The sequence below is a fragment of the Miscanthus floridulus genome, chromosome 5 (genome assembly GCF_019320115.1).
Source record: "Miscanthus floridulus cultivar M001 chromosome 5, ASM1932011v1, whole genome shotgun sequence".
NCBI classification, from domain to species: Eukaryota; Viridiplantae; Streptophyta; class Magnoliopsida; order Poales; family Poaceae; genus Miscanthus; species Miscanthus floridulus.
In genome coordinates, this window is record NC_089584.1 from 10,300,371 (window position 1) to 10,320,008 (window position 19,638).

The 19,638-nt window shown below is 46.1% G+C and overlaps 1 protein-coding gene and 1 pseudogene across 1 annotated transcript in view; both read left to right on the forward strand.

Moving 5' to 3' along the window:
- Window positions 1–786: 786 nt before the first annotated feature.
- LOC136451497 (DNA mismatch repair protein MSH7-like) lies at window positions 787–13,118 on the forward strand (annotated as a pseudogene).
- Window positions 13,119–14,494: 1,376 nt separating this feature from the next.
- The window catches only part of LOC136454227 (glycine-rich cell wall structural protein-like), a 110,955-nt gene continuing 105,811 nt past the window's right edge, over window positions 14,495–19,638 (forward strand). Inside the window, exon 1 of the mRNA XM_066454728.1 lies at window positions 14,495–15,371. Coding sequence (XP_066310825.1) covers window positions 14,495–15,371 — 877 coding nt within the window. The remainder of the gene's footprint in view (window positions 15,372–19,638) is intronic.

Consider the following 19,638-nt stretch of genomic DNA (forward strand, 5'->3'; position numbering starts at 1 on the left):
AGATCACCAGTCTAACACCTGATCACTAAGCATTACTCGAACCAAGCCTACACATCTGATTCAGATGGGGCATCTAACCATCAACAAAAGAGGTTTAACAGAACAGCGATAGCAGAGACAATATAGAAGTATCTACACACACAGATAGCGTCCTCAATCATCAGTAGATCTTCAGCCAATCAAAAACACAGTAACGAAGGCCGCCTTCAGTCCCTCTGATGACTCGCGTCTTTGTCTTCCAACGCCAGTCGCCCAGCTGGTTTCTGCTTCTAGTTGAAACCACACCAGACGAGCGCATTATCGAAGCCTATGTTCACTCCACTCCACTAACCAAACAATATATTAGTCCACTCCATTCTACTAACAAATACTCCGTACAATCGAAGCATCATCCGAACTTACGAGCAAATATGACACGCTGGATCAAATCATTCCGGATGGGATCACTTCCCAAACAAAACACCCAGACGTATTTCATTCTGATTATCTGAAAAAAAAACGTAAACCATGTGGGACAGCGGAAAATGTGAAACCCGTCACCTCTTTCACTTTGGGCGGCCTTCTCGCTCCCACTAGCCACATTTCCCGCTCGAAATTTCCCCCAAACAAACACCTTCCCTCGTCTCGCCGCCTCATCGCTGCCTCTCCCCCTCCCATTCCCCCGACCCCGAGCTCGCCCACTCCGCATCTCCGCTTCCTGGCCTCCCTTGTCGATTGGGCCCAGCCGCCGCCGCCACCGGATCGCATTGGGGAGGGGAGGGAAGGGGAGGGGAGAGGGTGTGCCTCTGCGCCGCCGGTAGCTGGGGTAGCTGCCCCACCCTGGCGTAGGAGGCGCCTCCCTTCAGCGAGCGATGGAACCGCGGCGGCGTCAGCAGCAGCAGTCGATCCTCTCATTTCTCCAGAAGCAGCCGCCGTCGTGGCGGGATCCCTCCGGGGAGGGCACGCCTCCAGAGAAGCCGCCGCGGCCCCCTATGGGGTCCATCGCCGGCATCATGGAGAGGCTCGTGCGCCCTCCGCCGCCGCAGGCCAGGTACGGACGGACGCGATAATCACTCGCCCTGTTGGTGTGGCGGGAGGCTAGGGTTTTGGGGTTTGGTTGGGCGTCGGTTAGGCCGTCTGGTTGGGTCCCCTTGAGGCACGGATTGCTGGCTGGGAGGAGCTTTGGGTTTCGAGTGATAGTGCGGATCTAACCCGTCAGTGCTGGGTTTAAGGATGTGCATTGTTCGAGGTGTCTAATAGCCACTGTCCAGGGATTTTACCATATTTATTGTCCATCTAACCCATCAGTGCTGGGTTTAAGGATGTGCGTTGTTTGAGGTGTCTAATAGCCACTGTCCAGGGATTTTACCATATTTATTGTCCATCTGTTTCTACTGCAGCTCTGCCTGTGATTCATCAGTCTGGCTTCCATTTTGTGGGTTATTAGATACCACTCTACATGATGTATGTCTTTATATTGCACATATGCAATTAGGTAACTCCGTTTCAGTCATGGTTAGCCTCAAAGTATATTAGATTTTGATTTTTGAATTCACTGCTGTGCTCCACTGAGCTACATGCCCATAGTTTTTTAGAGTAGGATTTGCATTGGCATCTCATGTGTTTTTTCTTGGTCAGATATAGCTTTGCTTTGTAGTATTTTTCATTGCAGACATGCCCTTAACTCGTAGGCCCGACCAAGCGTTTGCTTATGAACTCAGAACAGATTATCTTTCTCTTGCACCTTATTTTTCTATCCTGAATATGCTTGATTCTTTTTTATGCAGAAATCAATATGCTTCCCAGGTTAGACATTTGGAGGGGAAAAACTTGCCAGTGGAAAATCAAGTTCTCTCAAATGAGTGCTCAGGCGCATTGTTTTCAAGACCTATTTATGGCGAATAAAGCAGAACAATCCTTTCCCCAGAAGGAGGTGGAGATATGGCTCCCTCTCAGGAGCCCCAAAAGCACTCACTGAGGTCTTCCACTGATGAATTTATTAGAGCAAGCACACTGTTCCCAGAATTTGGCTCAAATCAAGCTCCTATTCAGGAGCATCCAAAGAAGTTATTCTCAGAGTCTCATACTAATTGCATTCAGGCTACAGCCTTAAATGAGAACTTTGATGTGCAAACTCCTTCCCAGGTTGCCTCGAAGAAAATCTTCCCAGGGCTTGCTCATGGTGCTGATACACCTTTAACTGGATATGGTTCAGATCAAACTCTTTTGCAGCATTCATCAAAGAAGTTCTCATTGGTTTCTGCTAATGGTGAATACACTAGAGCAGTGGTGACAACCTTTGGGCAAAATTCAAATAATACTCACGCAGAGGATCCTTCAAAGATACTATGCTCAGGGTCTTCAGACCCTTTGTATATTAGACCAACAAATTTGTTTGCAGAACTTGAGGCAAATGAATCTCCATTGAAGAATCACTCGAAGAATTCCTCCTTGCTTACGAGCGGTAAATATAACGTAGCGTCTGCTACGCTATTTCCAGAACTTGACTCTAGTCCTCTGAAACCAGAAACACCAGCAATGCAGGCAGCTATTCCTTGCCTGAAGCGAGTTCAGGAAGACCAAGCTGTGAATGCCAACAACCAATGCCCTCCTTTGTGGGCCTTGAACAAGAAGACGAAATCAGCTCATTGTTCTATTGAAAGGAAGGATCATGATGAAATGGCTGATAGCGCGCGTAGCAAATTTGAGTGGCTGAATCCTTCTGCCATTAGGGATGCAAATAGAAGGCGGCCAAATGATCCACTTTATGACGAGTACTCTTTTTATTCCGCCTGATGCATTGAGAAAAATGTCAACATCTCAAAAGCAATACTGGAATATTAAGTGCCAATATATGGATGTTGTCCTCTTTTTCAAAGTGGTAAGATTCGTCATTGATGATTCAATTCATGGCATATAACATACTCTATTGTAGGACACATGAAAGCTTATTTCGTTGGTTTGATGAATATCTCACAAAACTTTGTATGGTACTGAGCCATTTACTTATTCACATAAGGAGTGAGTGTTTCTCAGTATAGGCTCACTCCAATTGCTGTTCATAACGTTTAGCTGATTACTCAATCGCGAGCAACTGGAGGAATTCGTTCACTATGTAATCTCCACCCCTTCCCTACCTGCTGATTACTTGTTGTAAACTTGAAGGGCTATGCCCCTCCACCCCCCGGGCAACCGGTATCTGTGGAATGAAATCAGGTGGGGATTATTCCTGACCCCCCCCCCGAAGTTGACCTAAAAAGAAATGTTTAGCTGTTTTACTATGTTGATAAATTTCACCAGATATTATACATTATAACCAATGTTGACAATTTTTGTTCTGATTACTATCCTACGAAAGTTTCTGCACTTTCCATTTTTGCACTTCATTTGCTATTTTACTGAGGCTGTTCATTCCAGAGTTAAAGCGTTGCTTTGCCCCCCGAAACTATATTGAGCACTCCTTATTGTAGTATTAGAGGTCATATAAGTATATAACCTACTTAAAGTGTTTGATATATCATTGCTAGGGCATATTTTACTCTATGAGCTAGATGCTGAGATTGGCCAAAAAGAACTTGACTGGAAAATAACTGTTAGTGGGGTGGGCAAGTGCCGACAGGTACGTATTGCTTATCAAATGCTTGCACTGAACTGTTCTACATTACACCTAAATTTTGAAATATTTCATTTACATCTCAGTATATTGTGCTGCTCGTTAAGAAGTTACATGAACCAGACAACCACTGGATCATATTTCTTATCGTCCAGTCTATATTATCGTTATTTCCCTGATAAGTCTATCACATGAAGCCTACCCCAACCTGCTTGGTAGTTGGGACAAAAAGGCCTTGCTGCTGTTGTTTTTAATCTACCATGAGGCTGATCTCCTCACGGATTAGGAACCCGATCATTTCCCTGCACCTACCATTATATTTGGGTTTTGGGGTTAGGGGACAGTGCTTGGGTAAATCTGGGACCCGTGTTGTAGGAGTGTGGGAGGCAATGGTATGGTGGCAACGATGAGGTGGTCGCCAACTTGTGTTTGGTGGGTGGTGGTGGCTTGCAGCACAACAACAATAGTTCCGGTAGTGTCGGTGTTTCGAGTTGCCACCAACAAGTAAATTTCTAATATTGTGCGTCTGGCTTGGATGGTGTGCTAAGAGGACACGAGGTTTATACTGGTTCGGGCAGAATGTCCCTACGTCCAGTTCGTTGCTGCTGCTCGTGTTACTAGCACTGAAAGTTCGTAGTAGGGGTTACAAACGGGAGAGAGAGGGACAAGTCCCAAGTCTCTGATGGAAAGGTTGAACGGGTGTCGAGAGCTCGATCGCTGCTTGGCTGCGTGTTTGGGGTTTGATGGATCGATCGGATTCGAGTCCGACGGTTCGATGCGATGTGTTGCGATCATTTGTTCGATGCCCCTAATGGGACGCCCTGCTTTCCCCTTTTATAGGCCAAGGGAAAGCAGGGGTTACAACGGAGGGAAAAAGGGGAGAACGAGAAGGAGAAGAAGTCCTCCAGGATCGTCGGGTCCTCTTCTATGCGGGTCTCGCCGACCCTGTAGACGTCAACAGGGACAGCTTCACGTCACGGTCCTGTCCGTCACTGGCGCCACGTGCAGGCGTCGTCTCCCGGTCATTGGCGCTCCACTCCGTCCTAGCGGACGTCGTGGCGAATTGACGCGCCTGTCAGTGTTCGTACGAGGGTTAGACAGAACAGTACCGGTACGCCTGATGCTGTTCCTGACGTGAACCCCCAGGTATTTCCCGTCGTGGGTCGCGGGCTACATTGAGGCGTGCCAGTCTCTTCCCTGCCGTCATAGCTTTGACCTAGGCACATACGCTTGGACCTGGAGTGGTTGGTGGCGGTATGGGTCTCCGTCGGGTGAGACGGAGTCCCTGGCCTCGGGATCGGGCGAGGCGGAGTTCCTCCCCAGAGGCCGGGCGAGGCGGAGCCCAAACCCAAGGGTCGGGTGAGGCGGAGCCCGCCCTTAGAGGTCGGGCGAGGCGGAGTCCGCGGCCTTGGTGTCGGGCCTGACGGAGCCTGCCCCAGGGGTCGGGCGAGGTGGAGCCAACCTTCGGGGGTCGGACGAGGCGGAGCCCACGGCCTTGGTGTCGGGCGAGGCGGAGCCAACTCTCGGGGGTCGGGCGAGGTGGAGCTCGCGGCCTCGGTGTCGGGTGAGGCGGAGCCAACCTTCAGGGGTCGGGCGAGGCGGAGCCAACCCTCGGGGGTCGGACGAGGCGAAGCTCGTGGCCTCGGTGTAGGGCGAGGCGGAGCTCGCCTCAGGGGTCGGGCGTGGTGGAGCCAACCCTCGGGGGTTGGGCGAGGCGGAGCCCGTGGCCTCGGTGTCGGGTGAGGCGGAGGCAACCCTCGGGGGTTGGGCGAGGCAGAGCCAACCCTCGGGGGTCGGACGAGGCGGAGCCAACCTTCTGGGGTCGAACGAGGCGGAGCCCGCGGCCTCGGTGTTGGGTGAGGCGGAGCCAACCTTCGGGGGTCGAACGAGGCGGATCCCGCGGCCTCGGTGTCGGGCGAGGCGGAGCCAACCCTCGGGGGTCGGGGTCGGTTGGAGCTGTAATCGCGTTCTTGACTGCTCGGACGAGTCAATGTTGATGGTTATTAGCTCCTCTTCGGATACCCTAGTATTGGTCCCCGACAGGTAGTGGGTGGGAGTGATGGACTGCCCCCAATTTGCAATACGCAGCTGTCCTGTGTTGGGAGGCAGACTGGTGCAGCTAGGGTGGAGATCGACTGCAATGCCAGAGACAAAGGAGGCGACTGATTCCATGACTGGGGTCACATGTTAGCCTGCTTGTTCTTTTTACGAAAACTTTTATGTAGTAATATGCTACTTATACAATTTTTTTTATGGTGTAGCTCTGTCTGGGATGACAGGAAGCCAGATTGATTTGGGTAAATGCTTTTAGGCTCTAGCAATGCACCACTTTGTCATGTTTTCAGCCATCTTGATTTAAATTCTTGGCATTTAATGCATCACTACCTCACTAGCAGTTATAATATAGTTTCATGCTTTATCTCATCTATGATTATTTCCTAATGGTAGTGACATTAACTTCACATTTACAGGTTGGCATTTCAGAAAGTGGTATAGATGATGCTGTTGATAAGCTTGTAGCTAGGGGGTAAGCTCAATAGCTCATGCTTTTGTTTGGTTTTGTTCATTTCCAGAATTATGTAGTTCTTCAGGTTTATGCTTTATCTTGTTATCATAACATTATCCTGAACATCAGCAAGCTCATGCTGCTTCAGGTTGGTAATGGTCGGTCAATGGTGTCTATCCTTATTGATGTGGCAATAATGAGGGATTTTTGCATTATTGACTCCTTACAATTTGATGTTAGTTATGTTGCTTTCATGAAATTCAAATCTGCTCATTGGTTTCTATAATGCATAAAATTTCCTTTTGAACCTTATGGTCTGCAAGGCATCCATGATAGCGCCTCTTCCTTTTCTTTTCCTTCTTTTTTTGGTGCTGAAGCAGTGAGGTTATTGCTCATGAATCTGGCACCTATTTCCAGGTATAAAGTTGGACGAATAGAACAATGGAATCTGCAAACCAGGCCAAAGCTAGAGGATTACATTCTGTAAGTATTTCAGTACTTGCGATGAAAAAACATTAATTCCGAGTGTTTACACTGATTGTTCATCACTTAGCTTAGTGGCAGAAGTAGCAAGCATGCGCCTACCTTTTTTAGAACCTCCTTTTCTCAGTTGCATATCCAAATTTCTTTGTTCTGGTATGGCAATCTTTTGTTCAAATGTGCACATAGTCATGTACATTGTGATTTTTCATCCCTCTATTTTGCTGTATCGGAAATTTAGTTTTACTTAAGACACAATTATGGTACTCTGGATAGGTGTAAATTAGTAGCAATATACCCTGTGCAACACAAAACTCTATAATTCAGTATGTGCTCATATTTGTGGTGCAATGTAAATAACTTCCTTACAGGCAATAATATTCTAGTGGCATGTAACATTTTTTCTCATAAAAAACTTCTGCAAGGTTATTGAAAGAAAGTTGGTTCATGTGTCCACACCATCAACTGTGGCTGATAACATCGGTACTGATGCTGTTCACCTTCTGGCATTGAAAAGAGGTTTGCTTCTAGCATTGCACCTGTCTTTGGTCCACCATACTTTTCTATGATGCTTTGGAAGTTTGTCCGGTTCAAATGGAATGTATATAAGCATATATGGGTACCACACCCAACCTAACCATCTTTTTTTTATCATCCAACCTAACCATCTTACTCCCTCCATTCCAAATATAGTTCACTCTAGCTTGTTCTAAGTTAAGCTTATTTAAATTTGACCAAGTTTATTGAAAAATACACTAACACCTTCAACATCAAATAATTTCATTAGTTTCTTTCATGAAATACGCTTCGATAGAGCATTTATTTGAACTTGTAGATGTTAACATATATATATTTGAAAGAACTTGGTCAATGTAAGAGAAGTTTGAGTTAGGACAAAGTTTGTGAACTATAATTTGGAACAGATGAAGTATAACTTAAAGCATTATTTCATCAAAAGAGAGAAAAAAATGTCATCTTAGCACAAATAATCCATTGAACTTTCCAAAGTGATCTATAATTTGGAACATATGAAGTATAGCTTAAAGCATTATTTCATCTAAAAGAGAGAATTTTGTGATTTTAGCACATAATAATCCAATAAACTACCAGATATTTTTTTAGATAATGGAAAGGCTCCAGCTTCTTGCATCCCTGATGCATACAACATGTCTGCATTTGTTCATTATTACAAAGGTTCATCATGACAAACGAAACAAACAACAACAACAACAAAGCCTTTAAGTCCCAAACGACAAAGCGAAACAAAGAAGAAAATAAATGCATAGCCTATAATTAAGCAGTCACCATACATGGTGAAAAATTGCATTGCTACCACCTCCGAAGAGTGGCTTGCCTTGAAGAAGGTTTCTCTTTGTCTTTCCTTTTGTAGCTATCTCCATAAGCGCAAACAATATGCTCCCCTCTGTAGCTGGGTGCTAGTATGTTTGTTGTTAAAGATCATGTAATTATGGCTAAGCCATACAGACCAAAAGTTGGCAACCCACTCCTACTAAGATCTGTGCTTTAGTACTAGTTCGGTAGTTCCCCTTGCATGCCGCTGACTCCCCTTTATGTGGTTAATACTTGTTTTTTAATACCCAACACAATAATAATTATATGTAAAATGGAATAGCAAAATGATACTCAAAGAAAAGGTGTTCTATGTTTTGTTGTGGCTACAGAAGCAACTAGCATTCTAGTTTCTTTTGGCCAAAATATCCTTGGTCAAAATAAGCCCTCTACCTAAGTACTACAAGAAAACTATTCTTGAGTGGCTAATCGTAACGTTCCAGATAAACAAGCAGCTAATCTGAATGATTACCATGACAAATATATTAGATCAGAGGTGCATAATGCATTTGCTGAAACAAATAGTATTATTCTAGATTCCACTGACAGTTTTGTTCTTGCAGTTTCTCTTGGTAGTTTGGCATGGACTTTTTAAGTAAAATGGCATTATAAATTTGCAATTGAATATCTTGAATTTTGCTTTATTAACATTCTTCATATTTGATCCTATTCTGATGCAGCCTTTCTTGAACTTTCAGGTTACCCTAGCTTGTAACAGTTCCCAGGTCTATGGATTTGCTTTCCTAGACTATGCTGCCCTTAAATTTGGGTGGGTTCAGTCCCAAGATGATTGACTCGTCTGCAGCTTTGGGTGCTTTGTTGATGCAGGTATGCTCTTGTAGCCCTTTTTGATTGGTTAAGTGAACCAGAAACTGTTATAGTGTTATTCATTATTATTTTTTTCAGGTTTCTCCTAGAGAATTAATCTATGAAACCTCAGGTCAGAACATGCTTCATTTTCAAATCCTTGTATTTTTAGGAGCTAATACCTATTCTCTTTTGTCAGGCATCTCAAAAGAAAACTCAAAGGACAATAAGAAAATACGTCTCAGCAGGTAAATGCTCCTAAAACACTATTCTCTTTATTTGCCAGCAGATAACTCTTTTCTCAGATAGCAAGTTAATGAGACATCAGTTGAAAACTTACAAATATCTTTCCTTAACTCAGGATCTGTGAAGATGCAGTTGACCCCCCTCTCTGGGATAGATTTCTCTGATGCTTCACAAATTCGAATGTTAATACATTCTAAAGGGTTCTTTAACGCATCAACAGAGTCATGGTTATCTGCTTTGGACTGTGCAGTGAATCGAGATGTAGTTATTTGTGCACTTGGTGGACTTATTGGCCATTTGACTAGGCTCATGGTATACTTGGCTTACCTTTTTCTTCCTTGATCACATATATTAGTCATCCCAATCGATTGTGCCATTCGTAACTGCTAATTTTTTAATTAAATTCTTGTAGTGTTTCATTGGCTGTCCCTAGTCATTGTTTTCCATCGTTTATGTATTTTCGAATTATTCCGCAAAATATTATATACATAATTTCTCTCTACTATGTCGACCATTGAAATGTGTTTAGTTCTAATTCTACAATTTGAAACCAGTTACATGATGCCCTGAAAAAATGGGGAAGTCTTACCATACCATGTGTACAAAACATGTTTAAGGATGGATGGCCAGACTCTTGTGAACCTTGAGATTTTCAGCAAACAATTCAATGGCGGTTCATCTAGTAGCACAGATTCTACTTTTTTTTCCTGCTCTTATTTTTTGTTCTTTAACAGTAGTTTTAAACAGGTAAACAGATCAAAGATAATATTGCTGAATCTATACCTTGTTGCAGGTACTTTATATAAGCACCTTAATCACTGTGTCACAGCATCTGGTAAGCGGCTGCTAAGAGGTGGATTTGTCATCCACTTAAAGACATTGATGCTATCAATAAAAGGCTTGAATGTTGTTGAGGGTTTTTATTCCAAAACTGTGGACTAGGCCCTACAGCACTTGGGTATCTCCGGGAAATTCCTGATCTTGAGAGATTATTAGGACAAGTTAGATCCACTGTTGGGTATCATCTTTGCTTCAACTGCCCTTTATTGGAGAGAAAGATACTAAAGAGACGGGTAAGTGGTTCTTTCTCTTTCAGTCACTAGCTTATTAGCTATTACAGCTCTGGGTTCTCTTATACAGCTAAGTTTTGGAGTGATTTTGAAATGTAATATCTTGTAAACAGATCCCATATTCAAGTTGATACTTTATTATGTAAGAAATGATCTTATTAAGTTGTTGATTATGAAACCTTTCCTGAAACCATAGTTTGTGCTTGCAGAAAATACGTCAATAAAGCCAATGTGTTTCCTGCATGTTTTCATAATCGTCTGATTCGTTTTCATGGTCTCCAGTAATATGCTATGAAATATTTGCTTAAAAACAAACGTTGCTATGAAATCTTGAATATGTATACATATTAGTATTAGTACTAGTTTCAGTGAGACTTTTTGTTAACATGCTAGGGTTTCTAAGGGAAAACCTATGTTCTAGATTTGATTATTGAAATGCAAATTTTCTAGTTTTTCTTCCTGTCAGTTGATTGCTTCATGCAAATTTTATGGCATGTTCCCAGATTAAAACATTTACAATGCTTATCAATGGCCTCCGCAATGGTATTGACTTAGTGACTTACAAAGAGCGGATCATGGTGTCTTGGCACTTTATAAGGTTGTGGAGATTCCATCATTGAGCTGCCTTTGTGAGTTAATCCATACGTTTGAAGAGAGAATACGAAATGAATTTCCATGTGGCCAGGTAAAATATGCCATGGTTTCCCATCTGCATTAGTGTTGTATATATAAGTGCCTGTTTCCATTTTAGTTATTTACTGCTCACTTGTATTTCTTCTATTGCCATTACTTATTGGTTGATCTTGTGAGCTTCGAAAGGATTCTGATGTCGATGACAATGGTGCCAACAATTTGGCTCGTCTGGTGGAATTTTTTATTGGAAACTTCTGAATGGTCTTTGGTGATCAATGCTGTCAGCACTATTGATGTGCTTAGGTCCTTTCTGCAATGACATTGTCATCATTTGGTGCCATGTCAGACCACAAGTTTGCTGAAAGATGATGTGCCTATACTTCGGATGAAGGGTCTGTGGCATCTTTATGCTTTTGCGGAAAATGCAAATGGCCTGGTACCAAATGATTTAACCCTTGGTCAGGATTTATCTGGTCTCAATCGTTTTGCATTGTTGTTAACTGGTCCAAATATGGGTGGGAAATCCACAATCATGCGTGCCACCTGCCTGGCTGTTGTACTTGCCCAGGTCTGTATAATCTTTACTTATGCTTGTCTGTTCATGATCTTATTCAAATGTATTACCAAGGTTTCTTCTTCTTTGCAGCTTGGCTGTTATGTCCCCTGCACATCATGTGAGTTGACCCTTGCAGATTCCATCTTTACGCGCCTTGGTGCAACTGATCGGATTATGTCTGGGGAAAGTATGTAATCATTTTGACAAATTAGTACATTGCCCACCGCATTTTACTGTTCTGGGTCCAATGAGTTATAATTGATAAATACATGTCTGTGTGGCAAAAGAGTAATACGATGTTTGTAAATCCTTGAATTATCTGTAGAAAGCCCTCATTGTATTTATTTGAACTGTTTTGCGTCATGAACTTGTTTAGTAGATCAATCAATCTCTTTATATTTCATGATCTAATGCTATATATGTACATTATTCGGTATGCTTGGGTATGAGATGACAATGACCTTGACTTTGTTTTTATATCATTGTTTACAGGTACGTTTCTCGTTGAATGTACTGAGACTGCCTCTGTTCTTCAGAACGCAACTGTGGACTCACTTGTCTTGCTTGATGAGCTTGGAAGAGGAACTAGCACATTTGATGGATATGCAATCGCATATGCTGTGAGTTTTTTTCCTCTGCAGTATCTCAAATCTCATCCTTCCTTGCTATGCTTGATGTTCCCTTAGTATGCTTTCACTTCATAATTAGTGCTGTTACCATGACCCAATGACTGGTAATGACTCATGAGGTGCATGGTACAGGGAACTTTTTTATACAAAATAGCAACAGACCTTATTTGTCTGGTTCCAGATTTGGGGAATTGTTAATTTGCTAGCATTAGATATGACATATTATCACACCATTACATGTATTTGTGAGAATCCTACTGTGTGTTTTATCTCTCCAGTAAGATGCAGTATAAGTAGGTTAGACAATCTTGAACAGGTGCATTGCCTTGATGTTTCACGTGCATGCTTCTCTGTTTCTCTTTCCGTTCTGCAACAGCTGGTTTCAAATAGCATTTTTTTTAAGAATGCCATTATTAATTATTAATGATATCTAGAATTGGAACTGCCCTACTCTTAGTCCCTGGAAATTGCACTGTCATACTGCCACTAAACTACTCTTTCCTTTGTTTTCACATCAACAATACATGAATCTACAGATCTACATTTATCAGTAATAGCATCTTATGCATTGTCTAACTGTAACTCAGGTGTTCCCAGGGGCGGATCTAGCGGTGGGCGGGGGGGGGGCTCAAGCCCCCCCTACCCAAACCGAATCAGTGCAAATTACTGTAGAGCCCCTATGAATTTTTAGGTAAAGTTCTATAGTATAGGGGGGCTGAGACTTAAGATCGAGCAGCAGTGTTGTTCAGTCCCCCTAAAATATTTCCTGGATCCGCCGCTGGGTGTTCCGCCACCTATTGGAGCGTGTGAGATGCCGTCAGCTCTTTGCCACTCACTACCATTCTCTGACAAAGGAGTTCGCCTCGCACCCTCACGTGAGCCTCCAGTATATGGCCTGCATGTTCAAGCCAAGCAGCAACGGCAAACGGCCAGAAGGAGCTGACCTTCCTATACCGGCTGACCTCAGGGGCCTGTCCAGAGAGCTACGGCCTGCAGGTCGCCACAATGGCTGGAATCCCGAAGTCGATAGTGGAGAAGGTGTCCGTCGCAGGCCGGGTGATGAGGTCTAAGATCGCCGGGAACTTCAAGTCGAGCGAACAGCGAGCTGAGTTCTCGACCCTCCACGAGGAATGGCTGAGGGAGGCCCTGTCGGTCAGCGTGATGGACGGACTCCTGGATGGACAACATCATGGACACGCTGGTCTGCATCCGGCAGGAGCTGAAGGCTCACTTCAGGAAAGCGAGATGAACATTGACACCGCCACTAATCACGTGCGTAGGAGTACTAATTATCAATGCCTAGATTATTCAGTGCCCATCGCTTGCATGTTAATGTCGTGTCTTTAACCACGGTAGTTATAATGTAATCCGTGTTTTTTTTTCATGGCACGAGTCTTGTACTGTCGACTAAGTATCATGTGTATATATGTCTTGTGCTATGTCTTATCTGTGCATTGAGAGGCAAGTGCAATGTCTAGTGTTGACACTTGACAGGCTCATTAATTTACTGGTTTGGCTGAGCTTGCCCGCGTGATAAGGGCAAGAGCTGGCTGCTAGCCATAACTTACCATCATTTGCCATGTTTGATCAACTTTGGTTGCCAGTTTGCCACCACAAAGTGTGGCAAGACTTCTTTCCATTAAATTAGGCTCCACACATCAATGATTTAGTAAGATTAATTCTCTTAAATTTTGAAATGTGGCAAATATTTTGGAATATTTATTTAACCTTATCAAGTGTGGCAAGTTGCGGCAATCTGTTGTTGGGAACCTAACGGTGCCCTAAATCTGAAAGTGATGTGCCGTGCTGATTCTCGTGGCACAAGATTGAACTCATGATGTTACCAGAGCAATTAACGGTGTCTTCCTTTTCTTCTAATCTCCGCCAACTGAAACCTAAATTCTCCTCAACTGTCCAACGAATGGAGCAGTGTTTTCTTTTTGTGCCCACAGTTTCAAGGGTCAACCAAAAATCCTATACCTCTGTAAACTTTTGGGCACATGTACATTTTTGCTCCAGCCGGGGGCTCAGTAGCCAGTACGTAGCTGATCAGGCCTCGAGAAAAGGGAAACGCGAAAAGTGCTGCCGCTACCGCTAGCTAGCACATGAGCAGCTTGGAGCCCATGCGTGTGTGGCAAGCTGTTCTATCACAAGTTCACAACTGGGCCAACACACAAGACAGCAGCCGGTGGCCCGGTAGCCATGAATGCATGCATCCCAAGTCCGAGCGCCGGTCACATGCCAATCAAGCAAGCGAACGCATGCAGAGTTGCAGAGCTGGGCGGCGTCGTGCACTGCATGCATGATGCATATGCAAGCTTGGTTGCTTTGCAGTTCACTCTCGCTCGCTCATGTAGGTGCATGCTGATGCTGAGCCCACCTCAAAAGTCAAAAGTCCCCCAGAGAGGCCATGACCCAACCAACCAGTTTTAGCAAATCGACGCGGGCACATTTAAGTCAACCCCGGCCAGCCAGCCACCAATTAAACCCCGAAGCAGGCTGGCGGCTGATCGAGCATCCATGTCCATGCCATGCACATCGTCTCGCGTTTAAATACCCCCCGCGTGCCATGCTTCCCCTCACGCAGCAGGACAGAGTTCCATTCCAAAGCTGAGTTTGTAAGTCATGGCAAGGCTGCCTTCCATGGGCCACCGGGCGGTGGTATTGCTGCTGCTTGCCGTGTGGGCGGCGACCACCGCTGCCACACGGCGGGAGCCTGTGGCGTGGAGGCCTGGCATGATTAGAGCGAGGATTGTGACAACAAACATGGTAAGGGTGGGGGGCGGTGGTGGTGGTGGCATCGGTGCTGGTGGAGGAGGTGGTGCCGGAGGCGGTGTAGGTGCAGGAGGTGGCACAGGGGGCGGCATGGGCGGTGGTGGTGGCTTTGGAGGAGGAGGTGGTGCCGGAGGCGGTGTAGGTGCAGGAGGTGGCACAGGGGGCGGCATGGGCGGTGGTGGTGGCTTTGGAGGAGGAGGTGGTGTAGGCGGCGGCATTGGTGGTGGCGCCGGGTTTGGAGGTGGAGCAGGTGCAGGAACAGGTGGTGGAGGCGGCCTTGGTGGCGGTGGGGGGCTCGGAGGTGGAGGTGGGTTTGGAGCTGGTGGCGGCGGCGGTTTCGGTGGTGGTGGTGGAGTAGGAGTTGGTGGTGGGGCTGGTTTTGGAGCAGGAGCTGGTGCGGGAGGAGGACTTGGCGGAGGTGCCGGACTTGGAGGAGGTGCTGGCGGAGGAGTTGGAGGAGGATTGGGCGGTGGCGGTGGTGCCAGCGATGGAGTAGGAGCCGGCGCAGGAGGAGGACTTGGTGGAGGTGCTGGACTTGGAGGAGGTGCAGGCGGAGGAGGTGGAGGAGGATTGGGCGGTGCTGGTGCTGCTGGTGGGGGTGCAGGAGGAGGCATTGGTGGTGGCGGAGGCATCGGGGGTGGCTTCGGAGGTGGTGGGCGGATTTGTGGTGGCGCCGGAGCCGGTGGTGGGTTTGGTGTCGGAGCTGGAGCGGGCGGAGGCATGGGCGGTGGGATCGGAGCTGGTGGTGGAGCCGGACTTGGAGGAGGACTAGGGGGTGGCGGTGGTTTCGGTGGCGGCATGGGCGGTGGATTCGGTGGCGGCGCGGGAGGTGGGTTTGGTGCAGGAGGTGGCACGGGTCTTGGCACGGGGGGCGGAGGTGGCATCGGCGCTGGAGCTGGCGAGGCATTGGAGGCGGGACCGGAATCGGCGGCGGAGGTGGCATCGGCGCTGGAGTTGATGGAGGCATCGGCGGGCACAAGGGCGGCGGGCACCATCACGGCGGGAGCAGCATCGCGAAGGCAGACATCTCTACTGAGGAGCTGTTTTTCAGCTTCCTTCTGCATTCGGATTTCCAGGACCTGATTTGATTATATACCATGCTAGTAAGGGGACCTAGCCTCTCACTAACGATTAGCTTCTCGATCTAATTTCCCCATTCGTTCTTTCCACCTTCTATCCCATCACATCTTCCTGGGTTCTAGCAACTTTTGTACCATCTTACAGTTAATTTCACCACATTTTTAATTGTTTCATTCATTCATTCGATTCGATGGCAAGTTAAACCGATACAAATTCCGAGTGTTCTTTTCCAACGGTCACGGCTGCCATCGCTGCTCCTCTGAATTTCCAACGGCCAAGGGCGGCCGGCCCAGCCGTGGCCCAGGAGCAACTCCAGCGTTGGGCTTTGTCTGGGTAGAGCAACTCCAGCGGAGCCACACAGGCCGTTGGGCTCTACTAGGAGCGCTGCGGGCCCCAACCGGATGCGTGGCCCCCTGCCATTCAGCCTTTTCAGCCTGTTCGCTCGTTGGTTTCAGCCAGCCCAAATCAGCCAGCCAACAGTGTTTTCCTGTCACAACAAACCAGCACCAGTCAGTCCAAACCAGCTCAAAAAACCAACCAGCGAACAGGCCGTTTGTCTCCTGCGTCCAGTCATGGACCCCCCCAGCTTGCTTATCTTATCATGATAGAAATATATTAGAATTATTAGATAGGCCTAGAGGCACAATATTCCGTTCGCTGGTCTGAATCTGGCTGGAAAACACTGTTTCGGTTGAATTGTTGTGAGAGAAAAAACACTATTTTGACTAAAAAAAAAAGCCGAACAAATCGAATATGGGGTAAGCCGAATAAGACCAAAATATGATACGTCGGAATGGAATGATTATGTTAAGGTACACCTTCAATTATAGGAGTATTTGATTTGATCGACGTGAAAGCTAGTAGCAGCAGCAGCTAAGCTACGGCATCGAGTGGGCATGCATGCCCGCGTGCATTTTTGACCGCCCGGGCCCACGCATATATCTATGCAGATATGATGAGAATGCAATGCAACCACAGCCTTCTTGAGACGCATGATCGATCCCCAGGAGTGCACATCATCACTTGTACTACTACTACGAGTGGACCATAATAATCTAGTCTAGTATAAGCTGCAGTAGAAAGTTGCTTATTAGGTTCATTGTGGCACGCCATCGCCACACTAAAAATTATATTTATTGATGGATGATTTGTCGTTAAAAATAACTCACAGACCTTCTATCACTAATTCTTCATTTAGTGATTTATTATCTATCGCTATAGATATTAATATTTAACGTTGAACTATCCGCTAAAGAAAATGGGCCCACGCTAAGCTCGCGTGCCCACCTCTATCCAGCTCTGACGCAACTTTTAGCGAGCGAAGTCTGAACTCGAACATAAAAAGAAGCGGCTCCGCAAAAAAAAAAATGGCACAAACCTGCACACTCGTGCTCCTAAATCGTACGAGCTAACCACTCAACTAATCGTGTGGTACTGTTTATTAGGCTGGCCATGCACGTGAAATATATTAAAAAAGGCTGACCATGCACGGGAAATATATTAAAAAAAAGGCTCGCCATGCACGCGAAATCGTCATCTACTTTGTATTAGCTCTAAAAAATAGAAAGTTCACGTATTTTTTAGCCGTCCTTACCCTCGCGTTCCTGGCCTGGTAGTGGCCACGGCCCAGCAGCCCCCTTGCTTACCCTCGTGCAGGTCCGTTGGGTGGCAAGATAAAAGCGCGTCTGCCCCAAAACCCTAACCCTCCTATCCTGTGCCGGTGGCCTCTCTCCCATCTCTCTCGCTCCAATCTTCCAACTCCACCGCACACGAGCACGTCCGCAGTCCACACCCATCTCACCCGTCGCTCGCCCCCACCCACCCCGAGAAGCGAGATCACGGCCGCCGCCTTGTAAGGCTACGGGAGCAGCGGCACCCTACCGCTCGACCTGGCGGAGGAGCGAGGGCGCGGGATCCAGTGTCCATGGCCGGTTCTGTGGAGGAGGGCGCCGGATCCAGCGGCCTCGGCCAGATCCGTCGAGGAGGGCGCGGGTTCTGGCGTACACGGCCGGATGCGACGAGGAGGACGCACGACAACACTGGATCTCGGATGCGTAAGGCGTGGCCAAGGGCGACGATGGCCTCCGATGTACCGAGCCCGAATCCCAAATCCCGCGCCACCCACCCCAAATCCCCCGCTCCCGGCCCGCCCTCAGAGCTTCCCGCGCCGCACGCCCTCACAGCTCCCCGCGCCGCCCGGCCCTCTGCTTCGACAGCGCCTCGCCCACCCCCAAAGCCCCCGCCCGCCGCCGCCACATCTCGTTGTGCCACCACATCCACACGCTGCCGCTAGGTCGCGCCCCACATCTCGTACAGCTTGCCGGCGGGGGAGAAGACGAGGAGGGCGACCTCGACGCCAGAACCCGCACCTGACGCCTGGCAGCTCCCGATCCGCCCCTGCCTCCTTCTCCCGGTGTGCCGCTGCCATGCCCTGGCCATGGATCCGTCATCGTCGAGTGGGTTTGGGGTCCCAGGATTCCTGGATCCAGAGGAGGACAACGCCAACGCCATAGGTTTTGATTTCTTCTCCCAGCTGGATTCCATGCCTCCGCCTTCCAATGCTGCAGGTATATACATCTAACCTTCAAGCCGGACAACCTGTTTAGCCCAATCTGGAACAGCATGAATCATTCATGTGGAGACGGTCAATTTTGTCACTGCTGTTCAATTCTTGATGATAGATGCCATGAAGTATCAGGTCGCGGATGTGCTCATATGCTTGTAACAGCTTCAGTGATTTACATGTATTTTGACCAATTTACTGTCATGAGGTTTTGTTGCTTGACTGGCCAACATAACTTTGTGTGTTCTTTTGGCTATATAAAAAATGGGCTCAAGCTTTGGCTGGAATCAGCTGAGATGGGAATCAGTAGCTTTGTGTGTTCTTTTGGCTACAATACAGCTGTTAATTTGACTTGTTAGTGAACAATTTAATTTGGGCTAGTTTAAACGTGTCGTACCTGCTCATCACACACATGCTGTAGTAAAGGGATTTTAACTAGTAACTATTCCTCGTTACAACCAAGTAACTATTCCTTGTTATTTTCACTAGTAACTACAGATGATTTGTTTCCGAGATAAACATGCTTTAACCAATTTGCCAATTTCTAGTTAGTTCAACTGTAAAGATTATGCCACAGGTATATTATTGAACAATCTGATATATTTTTACTAAAGTTGTTTTTTATTGAACAATTTGTTTCCATTTTTCTATATATGATGTTGATTAATTCAATTTTGAGCTCACCAACCTTACCACCGTCATGCATAATAAAGCAGAGAGACTAGCTAAAATGCTAAGATTTATGTATATAACAGATTAGCATATTGCACTTGTATTATTCTGCTGAGAGTTGATGGTCCAGCTAGTTTTTTTTGCGGTAGTGTTTTTATGTCCCTGGTGATTTAGTCATGACTGTAGCTAAGCATCACTTCACTTTTGTCACTGACTTGTTCTATTTTTTTAATCATTAACTGGTTGATATCTTCATACATATATTAGTTCCAAGGATATTTAGCAGCAACCACTTATATTTATGTATCCTTTTCACCTAAGGTATCCTAATGAGAAATCCTAAGTCAATCAACAAATGGTATATGTTAAATTTTACTGAATGCCCATCAGCAGCACAGAGGTTTGCCATTCGGACAACTCTTGGTAACTTAGAATCAGACTTTACAAATGGATGTAACTCATCTTCAGAACTCTCTTCTAAATTTTTAGCAAGTCTTGATCTGAATTATACTAATCTGTATTTTTAGCAAGTCATGATATGAATAATAATATCTCGTATAACATTCCTTACCTGTTGTTCTAAGATTTTCTTACAATATTTTATATTTAGATCACAAGCTTTTAATACTGATGAGGCTTGTCATAGAGCTCCAGGGGATGTTCCAAACTTCTAGTGAAC